Here is a 23,186-nt window from a genome sequence, read left to right on the forward strand (position 1 = left end):
TTTACTGTTGCTTTACTGCTTGGTGGAGGGTCAATTATTATGTGAAGATATGAAGTTTTATGGGCTGGGCTAAGCCCCCAATGTTTCAAGATCCTAAAAACGCCCCTGGTTATCAGGTAAGAAAGCCTGTATCATGTCAGTGGACTTTAGAGTGGCTTATTCCCAAACAAAGGTCCAATTTACCGAATTACCACAAGGTACTGTCAAGATGGGACTATGGGGGGGCCCTGGGAGTCTGGGTCCCTGGGATAGTTGTATACACTGTATTGCAATCCAGCCAACAGGGAATCCATATCAAAACAAATACAATGTTAATAATAAAAAAATATTATATAAATAACAAATAAGAATTTGTTTAGTTAACATGTATTTTTATTTTATTGCTGGGTCAATGTCAGCAGCCCTAACCCATATGATATCCATATTTAAATTTTACATTCACAGTAACGCGCTCACTAATGTCTTCTGCTTACATGTTGTTTTCAATGCTGGGGGTCTTATTGCGCATGCGTTCGCCCCAACAGCTAGTACTACTCACCATGCACATGCAGAGAAATCCCATAACGTGAGGGGCACAGCGCACCGGACAGACTAGCTAGTTGTTTTCCAGCTGTCCGTTTACTGTTTACACCCACCGTCATTTATATCCATGCATCACCTCGCGTTTCGCAGCGACAACTAGTTTTCCTGCACAGACTCTTTAATTCACCAAGTGTTGGGGACTTGGAGCGAGCGATGTCGGAGGAGGACTGTGTGACAACAACAACAGGGCGCGCTGCTGTCCCGTTAGCATCGCAACGTCCTCCGGTCCATGTTGCTTAACCCTGCCGGGCGAGTACACCCGTCCACGCCTCCTGCTCAGTCCAGTCCAGCTCAGACCAGTCCCGAGGCCCACCGTGATGGAAGTGGAGGAACCCCAACAGCAGCCGGACCGCGGGGCGAGGAGCCTGCCCGGCCTGCTCTCCGGGCTGCAGGGCGCTGAGGCCAGCGCTCTGCAGCTCAGGATCAAGAACTCCATCTGGTGAGGAGGTGTTCAGATACTACTGTGCGTAGTTTGATGCTGGAAGGGAAAATCATCATCACATATCAGATTTACACTGATATGATAAAGTAAAGGATGAAGGATTTGATACCACAATGAAGGAATACTTCATTACAAGTAGAAGTCCTGCATGCAAAATGTTACTTAAGTACACAAGTATAACAGTATCTTCAGAATGTACTAATATAAAAACAGTACTCATAGAGCAGGAAACTGGCCACTTGTGAGTATTATGTTAATACAGTATATCTTATATTATGTATTTACTGATGCACTAATGTGTATGTAGCATACTGTTACAGTTGCTCAGGTGGAGCCAATTTGTGCCCACTGGTGGCCAGTTTAATCTACAACAATGCATCATATTATTACAAGATGATTATACATTTTCATGATATAATATGAATCTGCAAAGTAAAAAGCTGTCACATAAATGTAGTGGAGTTGGAAATGAAATAAAGAGGGATAGACCTATACAGTGGCAGACAGCTGAAACACTCAAATACTGAAATTAACTCACATTCCACCAGTGTGTTCACTTTAAGTAAAAGTAACAGTACTACACAGTAAAAATGTCCCATTACAAGTCCTGCATACAAAGTGTTACTTACAAAAAGTGAAGTCAATGTACAGCCATTTTACCAGCAGGAGGTACCTTAAGTATCTAAAGTAAAGTTACTCAGTATGGATGGCACATTGGCCTCGGTGTTATATTATTGCACAGTATTTTAGAGCTAAAATGTGATTATTATTACTGATACATTAACATGTTAGCAGCATTTTTATGTTAAAGTTGGTCAAGATGGAGCTGATTTGAACATTTTTCATTCTGTCAAATAGTTTAATCAGTAAGTGTCTCATATTCTATAAGACGTTTATGTATTTTCTGTGTAAAATATGAATTTGTAAAGTATCTCTAGCTTCAGATAAATGTAACTGAGTAAAAAGTACATTATTTTCCTCTGAAAATAAGTGGAAGTAGCTACTCAAGCAAAGTACATTTATCTGACACTTTACAAATGCTATATATGTCAGAGGTCTCACGCCTCTGGCGCAACTAGGGGTTAAATGTCTTACTCAGGGACACATTGGTGTCTCACAGTGGATTCAAACCTGGGTCTCTCACACCAAAGGCATGTGTCTTATCCACTGCACCATCACCACCAATTGTATAGTACTGGAGTAAATGCACATTCCACCACTGTCAGTATCTATAAATTTTAATTTACATAGTTTCAAAGCTGACAGCCCAGAGCATCAACTCTTCATTTGATGTCTTCAGATGGTTGCGTTTGTTCCTTCAGACTAAGGAGTGACTGACTGTTTTTGTTTGTTGTTAGTTTTATGTGAATAAATGTGCAGTACGCATCAGCCTACTTTAAACTGAAGCATTCTGGAAATATGTTGTAACTTGTAGCTGTCTGTTGTTTGGCCTGGTTGTTAATACTAACAGACTAAACTATGGAAAATCTGTTGAACAGGGCTCAGTCAGCGTATATTTATGTAACTAAGTGCATTTACAATGTTGAGGAACTTGTATCTGAATTGTATGAGCCCTTATTGCTAGTTTAGCAGAAAATATTGTACTTTTTACTCCATTGCATTTATTTGACATCTATAGTCACCAATTATTTTGCAGAATACGTACAAATGTGATCAGCTTGTAAAATACTATGATGCATTGCTATTTAATTAAACTACCAACAGTATTTATAGAAGCTGAAATTACCTCCACTTGGAACAGCTACAACATTAAAATGCTGATGACTCTTTAATGCAACTGTAATAATAGTCATATCGTAATACATGATAATATAAATGTGACAGGTGCATAGTTGTGCTTTTACTCAAGGAACATTCTGAATGACGGTTTTATTTGCAAATAAAGTATTGCACTTTTACTTAAGTAAAGAAAAAACATGGCGCGAGTTAACTCCTCCCTTCACCTCACACCCGCCTCCTCATCTCTTGCTTGTTTACAGATTGTTTAAAGCCATTGTCGCAGCTGTAGCAATCTACATTCCCAATCTACAATCTAAGTTCACTTTATTTTCATCATCAAAACACTACTGACACACCAAAACCAATAGCTACACCATGAAGTTCCTGTTGCAGTGGGTAAATTGACTTGACATAACTCAGTTTACTGTAGTTAACTTTTGCAACACATATCTGGTCATGTAATCACCAACATGTGTTTTTGAAAAGTGTTCATGCATACCAGACATCGCTGGCTGTGATATTGCCAAATTATTTTCACACCAGTGTATTTGAAAGAGCTCACTTTACTCTGACACCTTTGCCTGATTTTTATGCTACAAAGAACTGTTTCTGTGATTGATTGATCCATTGTTTGTCTATAAAAATGTTTAAAATATTTTTGGTCAACAGAAAAAACACAAAAGTATACTTTAATCCTTCACAGAGCTACATCTCAGGAGCTGTAATGCCCTGGAATTTATTTTATAGGATTAACAAACCATTAATGAATTAATGTCATTTTTTTGATTTTCTGTTTAATCAAATAGTTTCAGCATTACTTGATTTGCATTAAAAAAGGAACCAAACAGAATCACATGACTAAGTGAACTGGAAGTGTGAAATTACATGTGTAAAATAATGACCGGCACCCAATTCACATAACAAAATCAAAAACACTGTTTGCACACTGCATTAACTAAATTAATGCCCCAAGCATGAAGGATTGTAAAGAGTGTGTTCAGGTTAAAAATACCCAATTTTCTTAACAAATACTAGTGTATATTGTCTCTGGTTGCTGCCAAAAACAACCTTTTATTTGTGAATGTGAATGAACTCATGTACTATCATTTAAATGTCAAACAGCCATAAAATATCAAAAGTCTGAACTAACAGAAAGCACAATAGTTCAGAGTTGAAATGTCTGCAGGAAAACCTCAACTGAAACACGTCACAATGCTGAAGTTTTTGGAATCTTGAAAATTTGTCCTGCTCCTTATATCTTTAACCTTTAAGAGGATTAGAGCGTAAATATTGACGTTCACCTCAGGGGCCTGCTGCTGAGTGCTTCATGGTAGAATGAGACCGTCTTGGTCGGGTTCAGCAAGTTCATTTGCAGCTATGCCGTCACTGTGTCTTCGTATGGAGCGATAGTCTACAGTGAAGTGGCGCTGTGGAGGGAGCTGCTTTCATTCAAGCCACCCAGTCAGAGACTGGATTGCACCTGGATATAACACACAGTGTGATTTGAAGGATCTCTTGTTTCAATTCTTTGTTATTTTGTCTAATCTAAGTCTCAGGTGTCGTTCGGTGTACCTTCCAAATCTGCCTTACAAACAGCTTAATGACGGCCTTTCAGCACTGGGAAATCCTTGGCTCCCTAGAAACAGTGAATTAAAGTGAACTGTTCTTGTCGTGGCTTAGAGCGGCCCTTGTTTCTGACCTGCCTGGTGTCGCTGAGCAAGAATCTTTAAATGAGACTTAACCTTCTGTCTCAACAGCCTGACCTATCTGCAGATTAAGAATTAGACTGCAAAGAAGTTATTCATGTATCTGGTTTGACTCTGAGCAATGTATCATTGGTTTAAATCAGTATGTTGTTTTATGTTTATTTTTGGCCTAAAAAGGTGCTCTTGCGTAGGACCTTGGAGTTTATTTAGTGAATTAGAACAGCACCTTTTGTCTGAACTTTGCATGTGTACAGTATGTACATCATGGACGTGACTGGCCTTCTTTTGTTGTAGAATATGTTGTAGGCATGAGTATATGGATAATATCAGGAATCACAATGAAACAGTCTTAAAGGATTTTAGTTTATTTTTTGCTTTTCTTAAAATATGATTTAACAAAATGGATAAAAAAAAACATGAGATAAGGGTGAAAATTCACTTAAAAAAAATCTTCCTTTAAGATTAAATTCAAATGGGATGAAACAGATGTATTGTAGATTTCCACAGTGACAGCAAGTGAATTTGTGCGCTTCTGTCAGAGACAATGTTACCACAGTCTCTCTCTCTCTCTTTACATATGACAGCGTGTGTTCCTGGTGGTGGGATCCATGACCTGAGAGATGCTGGAGGGAGGGTCGTCTCATACCAAACATTCCTCTGCTTTATAAATAAATACACTTTAGACACAAGAGCTCATGTTACACTGGCTTCATACTAATCTATACTATGTCTCTTATTTTGCAGCAAATCTGTTCAAACAAAAGTGGAAAACATTCTGGTGAGTATCTTCTGCATTTTTTAACCTGCATTGCAATTTTAATGAAACCTGTTTTATTTAACTGTTCTCTGTTTAAGGATTGCTTTTAATTTATTTGTGGTTCTAGCGTGTAGAAGTGAAACACTATTGTTTCCTGATAGGTTTATTTCCTTCCTGGTATAATAAAAAACGACGACAGCAAATCTGTTCGCAGCTGATTTTTAGGTCAACCTGTAGAGGGCGCATGTGAGGCCCGACAGCTGTACTGAGCTAGTGACGTCTGCAGGTTGGTCAGGGCTCAAAAAGGTTAATTATTGGTCTTTGTATTTTAAATGTATTATAAAACCACTAAGGTTTAATATTTGTAAAACTATCCCAAAGCCTAGAAAAGGTATTTTGACCAGGTGAATGGAAAGTCTGTGTGATGGACCGGCGGGTTCAGGGACAGAGATACTGATGTTGAGTGAAGCATCTATGAATGATGACGACAAGGGCTTAACCTCCGACCGGAGGCTCATGAATATGTCAAATATGCTCTTAGTAAACCAGCGTCATATAGTTGTGTCCTCTATGAATGAAGTATAAATCAGTGTCCTCCAAAGATCAGAGGGAAACATTGTCATTTGAATTTCTAAATAAAAAGTATAATCAACACTCGTACTGAACAAAAGTCTGGAGCCCCTTCACCTTACCTTAAACAATTCAGTGATTACTAAACCCTATAATAGGAAAATGTTGGACAGAAGATATTATAACATACTAATGCTATCCCCTTGGCGTTACCAGAGAAAGGTGGGAAATTCTCAAAGTATGTCTCTAGAGTGATGCTAAAAAAAGGTCAGGGGAACGTTAAAATGAAAAAGTGTATCGGTTTATCCCTTGACCTGAAGGTGGCGCTAGAGGAACAGAAAGGGTCAAGGTCTGGGAAGAATGACTGGGCTCTAGGGCTCCAACTAACATTGTTATTGTCATTATCAATTTATTTGCCAATTATTTTCTCAATTAATCTTTTAGTCTATAAAACATAAAAAAGTAGTGAAAAACGGCACAACTTCCCAGAGCCCAAAGTGATGTCCTTTAATTGCTTGTTTTATCCAAACAACAAAATATGTGGAGGGCAAAGCACTTGCAGTTTGTAACATGTAATTTATTATAATAAATTGTAACAACAGGCAGAAAAATCATCATATTTGAGAAGCTGAAACCAGCAAATATTTGACATTTGTGTTTGAAAAATAATGAATTGATTGAAAAATTGTTTTTTCTTTCAATCTGCCAATCAGTTAACTGACTAATAACTGCTGGGCTAATACAGTTGCATGGCAATCTGCCTGTTACATATCTTCTTGTCTACACATTGAAGGACACCAGAACCATTAGGAATCCCTGGGGACCGCTGGCCTGTAGATATATTACAGTATATTTTGTTGTAGTGTTACACAGTATAAGTTATCATGAATGATGCTTTAATGTCCATGGTTTATACATACATTGTGACTGTGCAGCTGTGTGGTTTTGTGTGATGCTTTATTGGAGATTTCATAAACTGCTATATAGAGAAGAAGTTGTGCAGTACGAAGAGCCAGCTCATGTTGCTAAATTTGTATCTAGTATTGTACTTGCCAGCACAGTTGGACACCCCGTTTTTAGAAAATAACATACAGGTGCCCGGAGAGTGTCACAGTCATAAAGCCTCACAGGAGCTGCAGCATATATGTTGGAATTAGAGAGAAATCATTGTTATTTCTTTGTTGAAGTTATGGTGAATTAAAATTGTATTAGTGAGTGCAGATGTAGACACCGTGTAACTTAGCAGAACACCCCAGTATCATGTTTAATAAAAGAAACTCTCAATGCAAAAAATTCACAGTGAAGCCAAGGCTAGTAGAGGCTAGCCGAGACTTCGGTTGTCCTCGTGTAATGTTCTATATATAATATGTGATGTAATGTTGTTAACACAGACTAGGGTTCATCCACCCTCATCCCTGCCTTTCAAAAGAACCTTTTAACCTTGCACCTTGTGTTGTCTAATGTCAAAGGCAAAACTCTCAAATAAACAATAATAATAAACAATCCCTGCAAAAACTATTTATGATTCAGATGAAACAATCCAGTGTTGCTGTGATGATTAGTAAACACTTCTTGGACGAGTCATCCGGAATTATAAATGAGTCTGCACACTGAGGGAGACAAAACAATGATGCTTATTATCTTACTGCTCTGTAAATTAATTAATTAAGACACGTCAATCAAAAAGGCTCAAGTACTACTTAGACAATCCTGATGTGAACACAACTTGTTGTTGGAAACAGCATAGCTCCACAGCTTAATAAGAAGCATTGCATTATTTCAAGTCTCAATCAAATTTCATACTTACGACAACAGAAACAGAAAAATGTGTGAATGAGAACAACTATATTATGAATTCTGCTGCATTAAAACACATTATAAGTCATCACAGAGAGCAAGAGGGGAATGAACCTCCTGTGATAAGCTAAAATTGACTGATAACATCTGAAATGCTGATGTTATGACTGGGTCTAGTTCTAAAGGATGATCCAAGATGACAAACCCACTGCATGTTGTTGTGTCAGGAATTGTTTACTTCACAATGCACATGTTATTACTAAAATGTACAATGCATGTGTGTGTTTTCACGCTGGTAATAGGGTTGGGCAATATGGCCAAAATTGGTATCACGATAACATTTCATATCATTCGATATTGATAATTATCCCGATATATGCCAAATCATTATTTCTTTCAATTTTTGCTCCTGAGTGATGATTGAAGAAGATGGTTAATTATGTGGTTAAACTTATCTTATAACACAAACAGTGGATCACTTCACAAATCTGAGTTAGAACATTCAAAACTGTTATCTTTTTCAACAAATATGATTGGTAAATCTTTTTTCAGGCCTCTTTTTTCAACAAAATAAATATTTTAATAGGTGCTAATTTGTTTGTGATTCAAATGAATTAAAGCAAATATTTACTGATGCTATACATTTATAATATTGTTAAAGGGGGAAATTATATTGCGATAATTATCATTATTGTTTTATTGCCCAGCCCAGATGTGTAACATCTGTTTCAAGGTAAAGGGAGTTGAAGGAGGAGAGGAGTTCACTGTGCAGAGCTGATGAAACCGTAAGACACAGACATTGACAGTCCAAGTCAGCAGAGCAGGAAGTGAGTCACATGAAAAAGGCCAACCGCGTCCTCTTGAGTGATACAAACTGCCCACCAGTTACCGTGCTTATTTATGAGAATGATGTGTATTTAGCTGTATTCCTCATGGCTGATGCTGCTCAGTGTCTGTTACATTAAGCCATGGATGAGCTGTGGTTCCTGAGCAACAAAGAAGTTCATCTGAGCAGACGGACAGAATTACGTTTATTCTTAGGAGCCAATTGAAAGGGTGAATATATATATGAGCGAAGACATGTGTTGGCAGTGTGTGGATGTGTGTCTGAACACTCACCATGCAACGAGCTGTCTCCGGCAGAAGGGTTAATAGTTCACCTTACAGCTTCCCTACTTTGCAGAAGCCTGTCTGTCTGCAGCCCTGCACACTGTATGCGTGCACATGCTTGTGTGTCTCAACTGCACAGGTGTATGAATGCAGTATCTTTATGCTTCATAACTCTTTGCTTTAAGCCAGAGTAATGCTTTGTCCTACCCCTCACTCTTAGCCAAGGTGCTGCACTGCAGGGATGTTTATGATATGAGGTGTGTGACTTACACCAAACATGCCGTTTAGTCTGATGGCTAAAAAAAGCAAAACTTTGGTCATAGACGCTTCTTCCAGCTGATTACAGAGTGTCCCACGGGCCTTCTGACAAACTATAGCTGAGATGTCGTGTCAGTTTTTTTAAGTGGCTTTCTTTTGCCTCTCTCCCATAAAGCTACGACTGGTGAAACACCCTTTCAACAGTTGTGTGCACTCTCTCCGATCTCAGCCTCTGAAGCTTTGATGATCTGAATGCAGATAAATTAATGACAAGCTAATCTCTGGGGTTCCGAGATTTATGAAAAGCTAAATAGTCATCAGACGATAGCCGATGGGTTCCAAGATTGCAGTTCAGCCAAAGCATTCCACCTCTTTTGTCAATACTACTCGGACTACAGATGGACTATAAAAGGAAACCAGTATGCTTCCGATACCAAAATCTTGTCCCCTGCCTACAGATTCTGTGTTCATATGCAGATATCGGTTTATAAAGATTATCATCTTTTTCATTTCATTCATTCTTCTTCCTTTTCACAACACGACGCCTACATTACCCACAATGTGTAAGCAGACATTTTGGTTGGCGATTTGAGTGTGTTCTCATCTGTTTTCACTATGACATTAAAGAAAGTTTAAAAAATGTCACCATAAATCAACTTTGTTGCAATGCTGAATACTTTTACCAGGCGCTGTACAATATATGTTACTGAATTCAGGGTTAGAGTATTACACTATTGTCTTATGCCATCTCACCTCCTTCACGTTCTCATGTTTCTTTTTCCCTGTGAAGAATGTAGCACTGAAGGCTGTTTGCAGCTCAGACATATGCTGAGAAGGTTTAGTTAGTACACTCAGGTGTCTCTGTGTCGTGTGTGCTGAGTATGAATGAATGAGAGGTGAAAAACTAGAAGGCATGACCTATACCGTATGTTTTATGTGTAATTAATGCCCACTAGCTTTGCTGTTGGTTGTATTGTAAAGGGCAAGAATGTAATGTATGTGCATTAAAGGTTGAACTGCTTAGTGTACTCTATTTAAATAGTTTATTTTTATTTTGCTTCAAATGTAAGTTCATTGTGTTGGACAAGCCAGAGTATGTTTGTTACTACTCACCTTTGCACTGAGAAAAGGCCAGGCTCATTGTCTAAACTCTACTGTAATAAAGGCAGATGTGCTGTTGAGCTGTGTCACTGATAACCAATAATTGAACAAGACTAAGGGGTCTGCAGCCTTTAGCTAAATGCTAATGTCAGCATCCTCACAATAACAACGTTAACATAAAGACGTTTAGCAGGTGTAATGTTTGCAGTGTTCATCATCTTAGTTTGGAGTGTTACTATCTCTAACATTTGCTAATTAGCACAAAACACAAAGTACAGCTGAAGCTGTTGAAAATATCATTAGTTTTGCTGGCATTTGGACATAAACCGAAAGAACTAATTAAAATGTTGAGTTGATTATGGTGCTAGAGGAAAAGCCAGGGGATCACTGAAGTCAGCAAGATTCATTTCATGGGAACCATGAATGTCTGTACAAAATATCTTGGCAGTTTGACAAATAATGGTTCAAATATTTCAGTCTGTGATGTACCGACCGATCAACAGACCGACAGAGCCATGCCGCGCAGCTAAAAACATGAATAAAAAAACGTTCAGTCCTATTTAAACCAGTGATGCCAGATTTTTTTGTTATTTTCAACCCAATAATTGCTCACAATCTGCCCAAATTGATTAAAAGCTATCTCAAATATTATCTATAATAATATATGAATTCATAAACAATAGCACAGCATTGTGGTTCATATCAAATTTCAACATGACATTTCAAGTGTTCATGGCTACATCGTGCAACGCAACTACCTCTTCTTTTCAGTCCATGGCAGGAAACTAAATTGTGCTGATGAACAGGAAGGCTAAATATTAATACTCCCTTTTTATTTCTACAGCAAGATGTCGAGAAGTTCTCAGACATTGAAAAACTCTACCTCTACCTTAAGTTGCCTTCTGGTCCCAGCAGTTGCACTGATAAAAGGTAAGGATTCTTTCTGACAGACTTGTACAGGAAACTGGACATTTGATGAAATATTTATGAAACAGGAAACCACTTTAACGATCAACCATTAATAGTGGCATACAATGATATTCAATGGCAAAGAGCTTCGATCAGCTTTGATGATTTCTCGCCCCCCCCCCTTAACCGGTCGAGGCAGATGGCCGCCCACCCGAAGTCACAGTTCTATTCAAGGTTTCTACCTGCTAAAAATGGGTTTTTCTTTGCCTGTGCCTATATTAATAAAATTTAATTGAATAGAATTTTACTTGAGTCAGACAAGTGTTGTGTCTTTCGCTTTGTCATTTCTTTTCAATCAATCAATGACCCACATCTTTTCTCAGTGACCAGAGCGCCCTGTCATCAAGCCGCACACAGCAGATGCATGCGTTCAGCTGGATCCGCAATTATTTAGAAGAATACCCAGAGACCTCTCTTCCCAAACAGGAGGTCTATGATGAATACAAGTAGGTACAAGTAGAGCCGAGAGCTGAGACCTTACTGTTACTGTCATAGTTTCTTATAAACACAAAACTTAACCCTTGACATCACCGTTTATTTGAATATTTATTGCTAGTTTCCCGCTTTTGAATAGATAACAGCTACTAATGTTTGAGATTCTTTCTCCTCTAAATTGCTGCCGGCTGAAGCGTCAGTATAAATAGACGCGACAGCTATGGGAATCACAGAGGGCAGCATGTGTTGGTAATATTAGAATGGAAAGTCTGAGACAGCCATTGAAATGCTCTGACAGTGTTATGTAACTGTCTTTTTAACTCTACCAGATCAAAAATACAGTGCCCTCCAGAAATATTGGCGCCTTTGGGAGAGACAGGTGAAAAGGCTTTAAAGAGACATCTTGTTTTATACAATCAAACAATCACGTTTGTCACAATCTTTTTCAAAATTTATTGCACTACTGAAGTCTTTCTCAGGGAGTTGTTTAATTTCCTTTTATTAGCTGACATTCAAAAATTTTACTTTCTATGTTTAATAGTTTGCAGAAAAACAAACAAAGCAAACATATCCAGCTTTTAGGTAAAAAGTAAGAAGAAGACATTTGAAGATTTAACCCCCCCCCACACACACACACACCTGATAAATGTTAGTCCAACATTGCCTCTCTTTTAGCTCTGTTTTTAGACTCCACCAGCTCCCTGTTCACCAGCTAGTTGTTAACTTCTGTCTGTTGTTTGGTGCTGAGCAGGTAGTGTATAGTGGATTTATTAGAGATTTTTAATTGAAAACTACCTCTGAAAATGACACAGATTACTGTGAGAGCAAAAACTGAAAGATGATTGGCTGTAAAACAATGAGCTGGAAGACGCTAAAACGCTTTGCTGAGGGGAACTGCAGAGTCAGGGGATAATTCTCTGTCGGTTCACTGCTACGACTGATGATCGACATTATAGAAGTAATCTAAAAAATTATTTTAAAGCAGCTTCCAACCATATTTATCACATAATGATAAAAAGTTAAATGAAATCTCAGAATATAAATTTAATAGAAATGTTTTAGTTTCAATGACTTTTGTCACTTCTTTTGTCACCAGGAAAGCAAATATTAATGGCTCAGAAAATAATGGTGATATGATTTTGATTCATGCTTCAAGACAATGATAATAATACATATTTTAATAACTTCTATTCTGTCTGTTCGGCCTTTCAGGAGCTTCTGTGACAATCTTAACTACCACCCACTAAGTGCTGCAGACTTTGGAAAAATGATGAAAAATGTCTTCCCGAACATGAAGGCACGTCGACTTGGCATGAGAGGAAAATCTAAATATCCTTCAATGTAATGGATTGTAACAGACTGGCCTCTGTCTCTGGTCACAGACCATCTGCTGTTGTAGTTCATTACCTCTCTAAATATAGATGTGAAATTAAATAAAGTCCCCACTGCCTTGGAAGCACAAGCATAATGCAGAGGCCCCTCAGGGGGGTCTCTGTGATCTTGACCTTCATGATGCAATAGTGTTGTTTTGTTTTTTTTGTTGTAAAACTGGGTTATATTCATGACCTTCAGTCACTCAGGTTAATGAAATTATGATTGTGTGAAGTGAGATATATAGGTCATTCATTTTATGGGTTAAGATGTGGAAGAACTTTAAATGTATGTCTTTTGTTTGATAGAAAGCTGGTTTTTGATCTTAACACCAGCTTACATATTGCTACAGCGGACTAAGGAAGAGACCCTTTGTTCACATGCCATCTTTACCCACTCTGGATCTCCTCAAACCAGGGGATGGAGTAAGCATATTTATGTCTTTCCCTATGAATATTTCTCTTTATATTCTGGATTCATTGTTGCCACTCTCCTGCCATGCAGTGTGTGATATCCCATGTATATTTATAACAGCATATCTATTGTGTGTCGCTCCAGTGTGATGTCCTAGAGTCACAAGGCCAGCTGAGAAGCATAAAGGAGGATGTGCGATTTGCAGCCTGTGATCTAGTGTGTGAGTGGGCCCAAAAGGTACTGAAACGCCAGTTTGACGCCGTGGAAGACTTGGCTCGCTTCCTAATCGACAGCCATTACATCAGCAACAAGTCCTTGGCAGCTCTCACCATTACCACCGGCACAGCAACAGGTAAGACCGTTCATGTCTGCATCATGGCTCCCTGTGTAAAAACAGGTAAATAGTGGCATCTGGTGGTATTTTCCTGTTACTGCTCTTTTGTTCCAGTCTGATTTTGTGAGGGTAGCTGTATTTTTAGGTTCAAGTATCTGAAACGTTTTACAGCTTTAATAAACAACAATTAGTTGTCTGTAGACCCCAAAATAATCTAACCTGCAGTTATTTTATGTACAGGGTTTCTGCCAAAAGAAAAAAGTTATCAAACAGTATTAGAGAAGAGAATTTATTATCTTTAGCTAACATTGTTAACATTATTTCTTAAGTTGTTTTTATTTTGATATATTTTAGGGCAGTGATAATTCATTCATTAATTCATTAATTAATTGGACAAGCCTATTGTTATCGCTGGGCTGACTTAAGTGAACTGGTGCTTTCTATACAGTCAGTGTGGTTTTGGTGTTGTTCGATTGACATGGTGTTGCAGGTGTGGATGTGATGGATGACCCGGCGTAATCTGTAATTATCTACGCTGACCTCATAGTACTGATCACCTGTTTTATTTCCTAAAATCGCATAGGCTAAAGACCGTAAAAAAAACACAAAGCGATTCCCTTCTGTGTTCCTATTTGATGTTGTCTTAGTTTTTTTGTGAATTTTATGAATGCTTGTGTATTGAGTTCTTATTTGTTGGCACTTTTATCTTATATGTGATCATTTAATCAGTTATTGGTACTATTGACAATTGTGTGTTGTTATTAATTTGGTTGTCTTGTATTAAGACTGTTTTAAATAATTTGTTCCTGGACATTGCATTTATTATTGTATTTTTAATGTGTGGATTTCTGAACAATTTGCAACTGTTAGGAGAGAAGCAAATGGGGAACCAAAATAATAAAACAATGAGTTAATAAGTTATGGTGTTGTCTAATGATCAAACCTAATTGTACATGTAACTCAAGCTTAGCATGACACCTATCTAAATCCCCTGTTTCCTTTCTTTAGAGGTTAATACTCCACAGACAGTCTCAGCATTTGTCTCCACTGCTGAGGCTCACTCCTTCCAGCCTCATGTGACAACCCTGTCCTCGCCTTCTGTCGATGCAAAGCAGCAGCTCCAGAGGAAGATCCAGAGGAAACAACAAGAACAGAAGCTGCACTCACCTTTACCTGGAGAGGGACACACCAAGAGAGCAGATGACAGCGTGCCTTGTGCTAGCCCCACCCCTCCATCACCTCAGCCAACCATAGGCATCATGGTCACTGCTGTCCCAAGCCCCATCACGGTGAGAATGCAGGACTCTCAGTTTAGATTACACTGTTTAGTGTACATTTGTTTTATCTACTGTATTTAATCCAAGAGGAATTTGACTTAAAATGGAAAATGATATAATTTTATTAATGTAGAACCTGATAAACAAAATTTTAAACCTTTTTGAATTTAACAAGTCAGTCGCTTAATTAATTAGTAAAACTGATTAAAGTCTGACCGCTGCATTGTTATCAAAATTACACCTGTTCTTTTCATTCTAAAAAATTAATTTAATACTGAAAATACTGGCATTAAACCAGTAATCAGACTACTGCAAATTTTGTTCAAAATGACACCTCTCATTCAGTTCAGTTTAATAACTCTGAACCTACTACTATGAAAAACATAAATACAATCAGTCCGTGATATTTCTTACTTCAATGTTTCAGCGAGTAATTTTGTTCAGATATGTTTCTTTTAGAAAAACACATTCTTGATCAAAACAGATAATAATTGATTTGGCTGTAGTCATCATAGGAACAGCTTACACAGTTAATGTATCATCCATTTACAATCAAACAAAATGTAAACTACGGTAAACTAAAGATATTTAACCCACCATTGTACTCAAACTAATATCACTAATATGTCACCTGTTCTCATATATTTAAACATTGAGACACATCTGTGTACTTAAAAAACATTGTTTTTACTCATAACTAAATCTACTTAAAGCTGAGGTAAGCAATGTTGGAGAAACTATCAAGAGACAGCTAGAGTTTGAAAGTATCCAATAGATAACATCCCACCCCCTCCCTTCAGGCCTCCCCCAAAACACATTTTCATGCACAGTGAGTGCACACAGGTAGGCAGGTAGACCAGCCAGACATGTGTATTACAGTCCTGTAACAGTCACAGATTTTTTCATTTTTGTGTCAGAGCATTCAAGTTATTGAATCCTGTCGGGATTCAACAAATATAACAAAAAAGGCCTCTAAAATAAGTCACATAATATGTTGTCAGAAAGCTTGTGATTATCATGGCCTTCCCTCTCTGCAGGTACAGAGAGGCCGGCAGCTGATGTCCCCTAGTCCAATGGGAACAGTAGAGAGCAAAGTACTGCCAATTAACTTCCAAATGGTGACACAGGCAGTGAAACAGAGCCCCAAAACCCCTCAAAATATTCTAGCCAGTCCTTCGGGAGAACGCTCTGCTCGGCAGCGCTATGCACAAATCCTGCCCAAGCCCTCGGCCCCGACAGCTATCACTTTGCGCTCGCCCTCCGCCATGATCATCGGCAATAGCCCCATTAAGACTATGATGACTACATGTCATGTCAGCCCAGTCAGTTTGGTCAAGATGACAGCCATCTCGCTTTCACCCAGCAGCAGTACTACCACATCCTTCACAAACACCACTCTGCGGCCTGCATCTGCAGGCATTAGCAGTTCTGCAGTTGCAGAAGACATCAGCTATAATCAAAGCATGAGGAGCACTTCTGCAGTCCCCATTCTGGCCAGGCCAGGGCAGACTGCTAACACCCATACCATCGATGTTGAAATGGAAATTGAAGCTATACATAAAAACAGCCAAATGCAAAATCCTAGCAGTCTAATTTTGACTCAAGGAGCAATGGCAAATAGGGCTGGAGGGGCTGTACAGAGGGCTGCCAGTGTGCCCATACCTCAGACTAGAGGCTTCCTGGGTCTGGAGGAAACATCCAGCACTAATTGCAATGGAAAATCTTCCTCATGCACTAACAGTGTGGCACTAACACTCTGTAACACTGCCGAAAGCAGCAATAATGGCGCCAATAATACGAGCACTTTGCACTCAACTCCCTCTCCTCAGAATACCAGCGCTGTTTCTTTACTGAACACCAGCAGAGCACCTTCAATTGGGGAAAACAGCAGTGTTACATCAGCAAAGGAAGGTTTCTTGTCCACTAAGAGCCCCAGGAAACGCTCTGGCCTCAGTCCAGACCTTTCGCCAGTCAAAAGGGCTTTTATGCAGCCAGTAGAGGGCGCTGCTGGTCTTGGATATGGGATTAGAAACCCGGTCGGTAACGTCCAAAGGCCAGGAGCTCCAACTAGACCTGAAAGTGCACCAGCTAGCAGGGAGGTAGAGTCGAAAATGAGCTCTTCCACTCAAGTCCACGCACCCTGTACTTCCTCTTTCACAGCCAGTGGCTTCTACTCTGTTGCCAAAACACAGAGCCCAATGCAGAGGAAAAACACTCCCACTGTTATGGAAACTAGCACTTCAGTAGGTCTTTCGTTTATACAGCAACAGCATGGGCACACAATGGCTAACGTGCATGCCGTACCAAATAACCCCGGCCTCCAAAAACACGGTGTGAGTGATGGTAGGGGTTCAAACTCAACCACAGGGAGTCTGGAAGGAGCTCAACAACAGACCTACACTGAGTCTAACCCTGCAACTGAACCCTTAGACTTTTTCAACCAAGCTTCATCATCAAGCCAGCTCCCTATGCAGACCGATATGGACTACTTTCCCTTTGATGATGATGTGACTCAGGACAGCATCGTGGAGGAGCTTGTGCAGATGGAAGAACGTATGACATTTAACAACCTGCAGGAGTTTGGAGACTGTGTCACACTGCAAGGCCAACAAGCTGCGATGCCGGACAACATAATGTCCACAAATCAGCCCATGACCGCTTTCTATCACGCCGCAAACAGCCGCAGTAACCCGATCCAAACTCCCACACCCACATCGGAAATGATGGGAGGAGCCCAAGGCCTAACCGGAGAGAGCCCCTGCTTTCGCATCGCCTCCACCACCCCAGTGGACAGCGCACTGGGAAGCAGTCGTCACACCCCAGTTGGTACTCCACACTCCAACTGCAGCAGCACTGTGCCTCCCAGTCCAGTAGAGTGCAGGAACCCGTTTGCATTTACACCAATTAACTCCAGCCTCACTGGTTTCCATGACGGCAGCACCGTCTCCAGCAGCCCTGTCAAGCCCATGCAGAGGCCGATGGCCACCCACCCGGACAAGACACGGCTGGAGTGGATGAATAACAGTTACAACAGCAGCAGTGGGAGCTTAAACAAGTCAAACAGCGGAATGGGTATCCTCCCCAGCTATCAAGGCCTGATAGGAGACCAGTTTCAAAAACCTCATGCCTTCGCCGTGCCTCATGTGCGTCACCATGACACTCATTTTGGCCGCTTGACTCCCATCTCGCCTGTGCAGCAGCAGGTAGCTAGCATGGCTAGCACGGCCAAGCAGGAGGGTTTTGCTGTGCCTGCCCCTCTGGATAACAAAGCCACCAACACACCTGCTGCAACTTTCCGATGTCGCAGTGTAAGCCCCGCTGTGCATCAGAGGAACTTGGGTGGAAACACAGGAAACCTTCCTCATATCCCTCGTTCAGTCGTGTCTCCCTTTAACTCTCCTGTGACGCCTGAGGTGTTAAACATCTTTGCAAACAGCCAGACAAATCTTGGAGTGAGCAGCATGGCTCAGCGGAGCCATTCTGTGCCGCTCAACATCATGATGCAAACTGAGGTATTGCCCACGCCAGGCCGACAACGCAACAGCAAAAACATCACCAGTGTCCTTCTGAGCAAGCTGGATGTGGACCATGATGACACTGTTCGGGGTCTGGGCATCAATAATTTCCCCTCCAGCTACACTGCACGCATGAACCTCACCCAGATCCTCGAGTCCGACCCCAGCCTTTCCTGCAGTGACAACCACCTCAGCCTGATGACCTCTGACCCCACCGGCCCATGCAAGTTGCAGAGGCCAAATTACCACATCGAAAATGCTATTAATGAAGAAATGCTTCTCTCAGCAGGTGACAGCCGAGCACAGTTAGCCTCTGGAGAGCAGCATCGACAACAGGCCCAGTCTATGTTGTTAAGTCTGAGCTCACAGCAGCATCAAGAACTACAACAGCATCAGCAGTTGGATTTCAGCAGCACTGTGAAGGACCTCCTGACAGACAACAGCCTCACTGCTGGCAACCAGCTCATGGAGCAGCTACCTACAGGCGGGGCAGATTTCCCTTGTGAAATCAGAATGACATCGGAGCTCTCCAGCAGCATCAATGACCTTAACGCGCTGGACACAAACCTTCTGTTTGACCCCAACCAGCAGCAAGGGCAATATCACAATGCTGCTTCTGCGGAGGAGGAGTTGGTGAGTGATCCGCTGTTTCAGCAAATCGCCAGTGAGGCGGCACATTCAAGTGGACTCGAGTGGCTAGAAAGCAAAGATCATCCAACAGTTGGACTGATGGGTTGAGAATAGACCTTTCGGGGGGGGGGGGGTGTTGTCATGTTGAACATGTTAACCTCTGGTTGCTGTTTGTTTTATTATTTATTTTCAGGAATTTACACTTTATAATGCAACCCTGGACACATTGAGGTTTGTCCAGTTTAAGTGCCAGCCTGAACTGCAATGATGCTGCAAAGCTCTGATTAAAATGCTGGTCATTTCCCTTAAATCAGAGAACGTCGGCTCACGTTGTTTGATCAAGAGTATTTCCAACAAGTAAACAAAAGGTTACTGAACAAAAAAAAGAAATCTCACGCTAAACCTGTGGGGGGGAGTTTATGTTGTGTTTGATATTTCACTGAAGAATCAGTGAACAAATCATAAGAGTCATGGCTTTCTTAGTGTAAAGTTAGGTGAACCTTAATGAAACAACATTATTATTTATATTATTACAATATCATTGTGTCTAAATCTCAACTGCAGGCATTATGTAATTAAAGCGAAGTGTACAAAATATATTTTGTACACTTCGCTAATGTCATAATTGACATCTGTGTGCATATACATTCACTGAAAGACACTGGAAGGATCACTGGAAGTATCTTTGTACGAGCTTTAGGTGTCAGTCTGGTTCTTTGTTTGAAAAAGATATTAACATCATGTTTAAAAGTTTACACTCAATTTATGGAAATATCATTTAGTGACAAAAACATAGAACCAAATTCATCCATTTGAATCCATTTAATATATTGTCACGCTAATGAGTTGGCATGGAGCGTATAATGAGATGTGGATGAATTGAAAATAATAAACGTAGTAGCTAATAATATAATCTTAAACACAATAGTGTTACTACCTTTACTGGTGGTTCACCTTGATGGAATACATGAAGAGGATCTGTTAATGCTTTAAAAGTCAACCTCTCATCTTCTAATCGGCATGAGAATCAAACCTCGGTGCTTTATAGAGCTCAGACAACTTGAAAATGATGATAGCAATAATATAATTAGGCCTCTTTTGCACATTGTTTTGCCTTTTAAACCACAAAGGAAATTGTCTTTAATAATGATAACTATTTCATTTCATTTATTAGGATCCCCATTAGCTGTAGCCAAAGCAATAGCTATTCTTCCTGGGGTCCACACAGACTCAATAAACTATAAAGTTGTAGAAACTCAAACAAATCCCTTTAATTTACATGCACAAAATGTTCTTTGTTAACTGTTTAATAGATATATTAAGAAATATCAGCAATACACCATGTGGAAAAAATTATGAGTTTGACTCTTAACAACATTAAGCCAAGAAGAATGACTGATTCTGCAATGACACCCATAAAAACTGCTTTATTTATTGCATTGAGTATTTATATGATAGTTACCTCACACAGAGCATGGTGGAGGAGTGTGAGATACCTGTCATGTTCTGCACTTTTAAGTAAAGTAGGAGGACAGTAAAAATAAAAAGTCCATTTTCCTTATTGTGCGGACTTTGAGTCGAAGGTTTTCATCTGAAAATGACTAAATGGACTTAGTAGATGAAACTGAGTGGAAATTAACACTTTATTTCTAAAGTTGGTAGCATCAAGAACTTGAACAAGTTTGCTTCCTAATGTAGCACTTATCGTACGGCACTGACAATCTGTAATATTTTTGTTTCTTTACATAAATGCACTGTGTTTGGTTTGGATGACGGAGGAGTATCTTTCACTGCATGTCCTGCCCACTAATCACGCCCAATGATGAGCCGTGTGTAAAGAAGACATGCAGCCATGGGTTTTTGGTCTTATGTCCATACCAAAGACTTGAAGTATAAGATGCAATAACGTGCTCTAAGATCTGGGGTGTCTAATATAAATCTCCTCTGCAAGGGAAATACAGAGTAATGTTTGATAACAGCCATAACAAATATATTCTGTAATATGAAAAATAGTTGACATTTGCAGCACTGGAAAAGCATTTCTTTATAAAATCAGTACGTTAATAATGATTTATTTTACTATTGTTGATGCTTTTTTAAACCCAACTCGTAAATAACGTTTTTATGGAGACAAAAAAAAAACACTGTTTCTTTGTATTAGCTTTAGATTCCTGAGCGTGTTTGTATTGCTGGTCACACTAACTTTATTTGTTGTACAGATTGGTGGTGTGGCCTGTTTCCCAGTGTGTTTTTGTTTTACTGCTGGTTTATTTAGAGTTGTTTGCTTGTACAGAAGCTACAATCTTGCAAACCATAAACTCTTGTGAATTCACAATAATCTGACTTGCACTGTTAATGATGTTTTGTAGCATACTTTTTTAGTGTTATAGCGTATTACCACGCGTCATCAGTTCAGTTCTTCTTTTTTTGAACGGATGATTTGTCCAATACATTGTAGCGAATAATGAGAAAATTTAATGAAACAGCCAAGATGCAAGTTGTTATCCAAAACCTTTCATTACTGGATTTTGGCAGAAAATTACCACAGAAAATATTTGCACGTTTTAAAATGTGGAAATGAGATTCATGTCAGATTGTATCAGTGTAATAATAATAATTTCATTTGGAGTATAATTTAATCTTGAGAAATTTAGACAAAGTGTTCTTATATATTAAGTTTTTGAATCTGTTGTCTCAGTTTTTATGTTTATCTATACTGTATCTGTGAAAACATTTGCATTTATATGGTTAGCACTGACGTTTGCGTTTAATAAAGACTTTACCCTTCCTCTTGTTGAAAGAAATGCCCCCCACTGTTATGTCGCTGTAGTCAGTGTACAGGGGATACTTTCTTTTTTTGCATTTTAGCAAGTGCTTTTATAAGGGGGAGTGCTTGTTGATACTGGTTTGTAAAGATTTTTTAAAACTAATAAACATTTTTAAGTACATCCTGGTATCCTGGAGTTGGTGTTTCTTTAATATCTGCATAAAGAAAGGGCCTAGGCTTGGCAAGAGACTGAAGCTGGCTGCACATGGAACATGTGCTCCTTCACCTTTGAAATGTTATAAACAAGCCGCTTTAGTAAGTAGAGGTCATTTGTTGGCATTAGTCTACAACATCTTCAGAAACAAATACTGTATTCCTCTTTGTTAGGACAAAAACAGTTCAGGAATGTATATCCTCACCTGTATTTCTACATTCAGAGCACTCTTTTTCAAGTTTTGCATGCTGATATTTCTGAGAATGATTGCCTTGTGCTGTGTCCATAATCTCTCCCTTCTTTACTCATTCCCCACCTTGACAAAATTATTGCGTTTATTAAACAAAAATGAGGTTTAAGCAGAAAGAAGCATGTTACACTACAGATACAGCATTTTTCCTGCATATTTGTCTTCCTGACAATCCGAGCATGCAAATATACCCAAAATTCACTTATGTAATTGGCAATGTTTTCTTTAATAAATTAAATTAATCAAATGAGACTGACGTCTGACTGTTGTGACCAAGATTGAATAAGGAAACCAAAAGATGCTTTCTTGGTTTGTTTACATCTTCACGAACTCTGGCAGAAATTTCGCTTTGCAGACGCTCTGTAGGTAAGTGCTAATAAAACTTCCAGACTCTTAGCAAGACACAGTGGGATTAGAAATAACACACTGTACAGGAATAATTCAAGTCAAAAGTTCACAAGGCCAATGAGGCGTGAGATATTTAATTTGGCTCCGTCTCTCTGAAAAAACATTTATTATTATTAATAATAAAGAATAATCTGAATATCGGGCGATGTTTGTTTTATGTGGGATAAATCGGATGATTAACATTTTTCACACTAAGCTGATTGCAGACATTTGCAGGTGTAATTTTAATTAGTTTTCACAAGTAGATTCTCACAGAGTTTGGCATCAACATGCACTCACAAAAGTTTCAGTAAACTGTAAACTTTATCTGTGCTGAGGACTTGATGTTATCCAAATTGATACTTCAATGCATGACATTTTCTTTTAATGAGGAATTATTGTATTAATGTACTGATACATTTAATTTAATATGTGATGACGTTCTCCAGAAAATCATAATAACAGTTCATTTTAATCTGATGTGGAGCAGTGGTCTGTCTTTTCCCTACCTCCTTCCCTAGTTCTTCCCCTACCCTTCCTCCTCCCACAGCTCATCCTCC

At 39.3% G+C, this 23,186-nt stretch overlaps 1 protein-coding gene across 2 annotated transcripts; it reads left to right on the forward strand.

Moving 5' to 3' along the window:
• Positions 1 to 552: 552 nt before the first annotated feature.
• Positions 553 to 21,964, forward strand: LOC119889859 (DNA-binding protein RFX7-like). Of its 2 annotated transcripts, none has more exons than XM_038700753.1 (9): positions 553 to 1,021; positions 5,215 to 5,248; positions 10,908 to 10,993; positions 11,356 to 11,478; positions 12,680 to 12,796; positions 13,179 to 13,263; positions 13,397 to 13,604; positions 14,595 to 14,875; positions 15,901 to 21,964. In XM_038700753.1, exons 1-9 carry the CDS (start codon positions 900 to 902, stop codon positions 19,114 to 19,116), a joined length of 4,272 nt encoding a protein of 1,423 aa, XP_038556681.1. In that variant the 5' UTR covers positions 553 to 899; the 3' UTR covers positions 19,117 to 21,964. The 2 variants fall into 2 exon arrangements, with proteins under 2 accessions (XP_038556681.1, XP_038556682.1); XM_038700754.1 differs by having other exon boundaries at positions 898 to 1,021; positions 5,055 to 5,248.
• The last annotated feature ends 1,222 nt before the right edge of the window (positions 21,965 to 23,186 follow it).

The sequence above is a fragment of the Micropterus salmoides genome, unplaced genomic scaffold (genome assembly GCF_014851395.1).
Source record: "Micropterus salmoides isolate LMB-PRFRI ecotype aquatic unplaced genomic scaffold, ASM1485139v1 Ms_hic_scaffold_6, whole genome shotgun sequence".
NCBI classification, from domain to species: domain Eukaryota; kingdom Metazoa; phylum Chordata; class Actinopteri; order Centrarchiformes; family Centrarchidae; genus Micropterus; species Micropterus salmoides.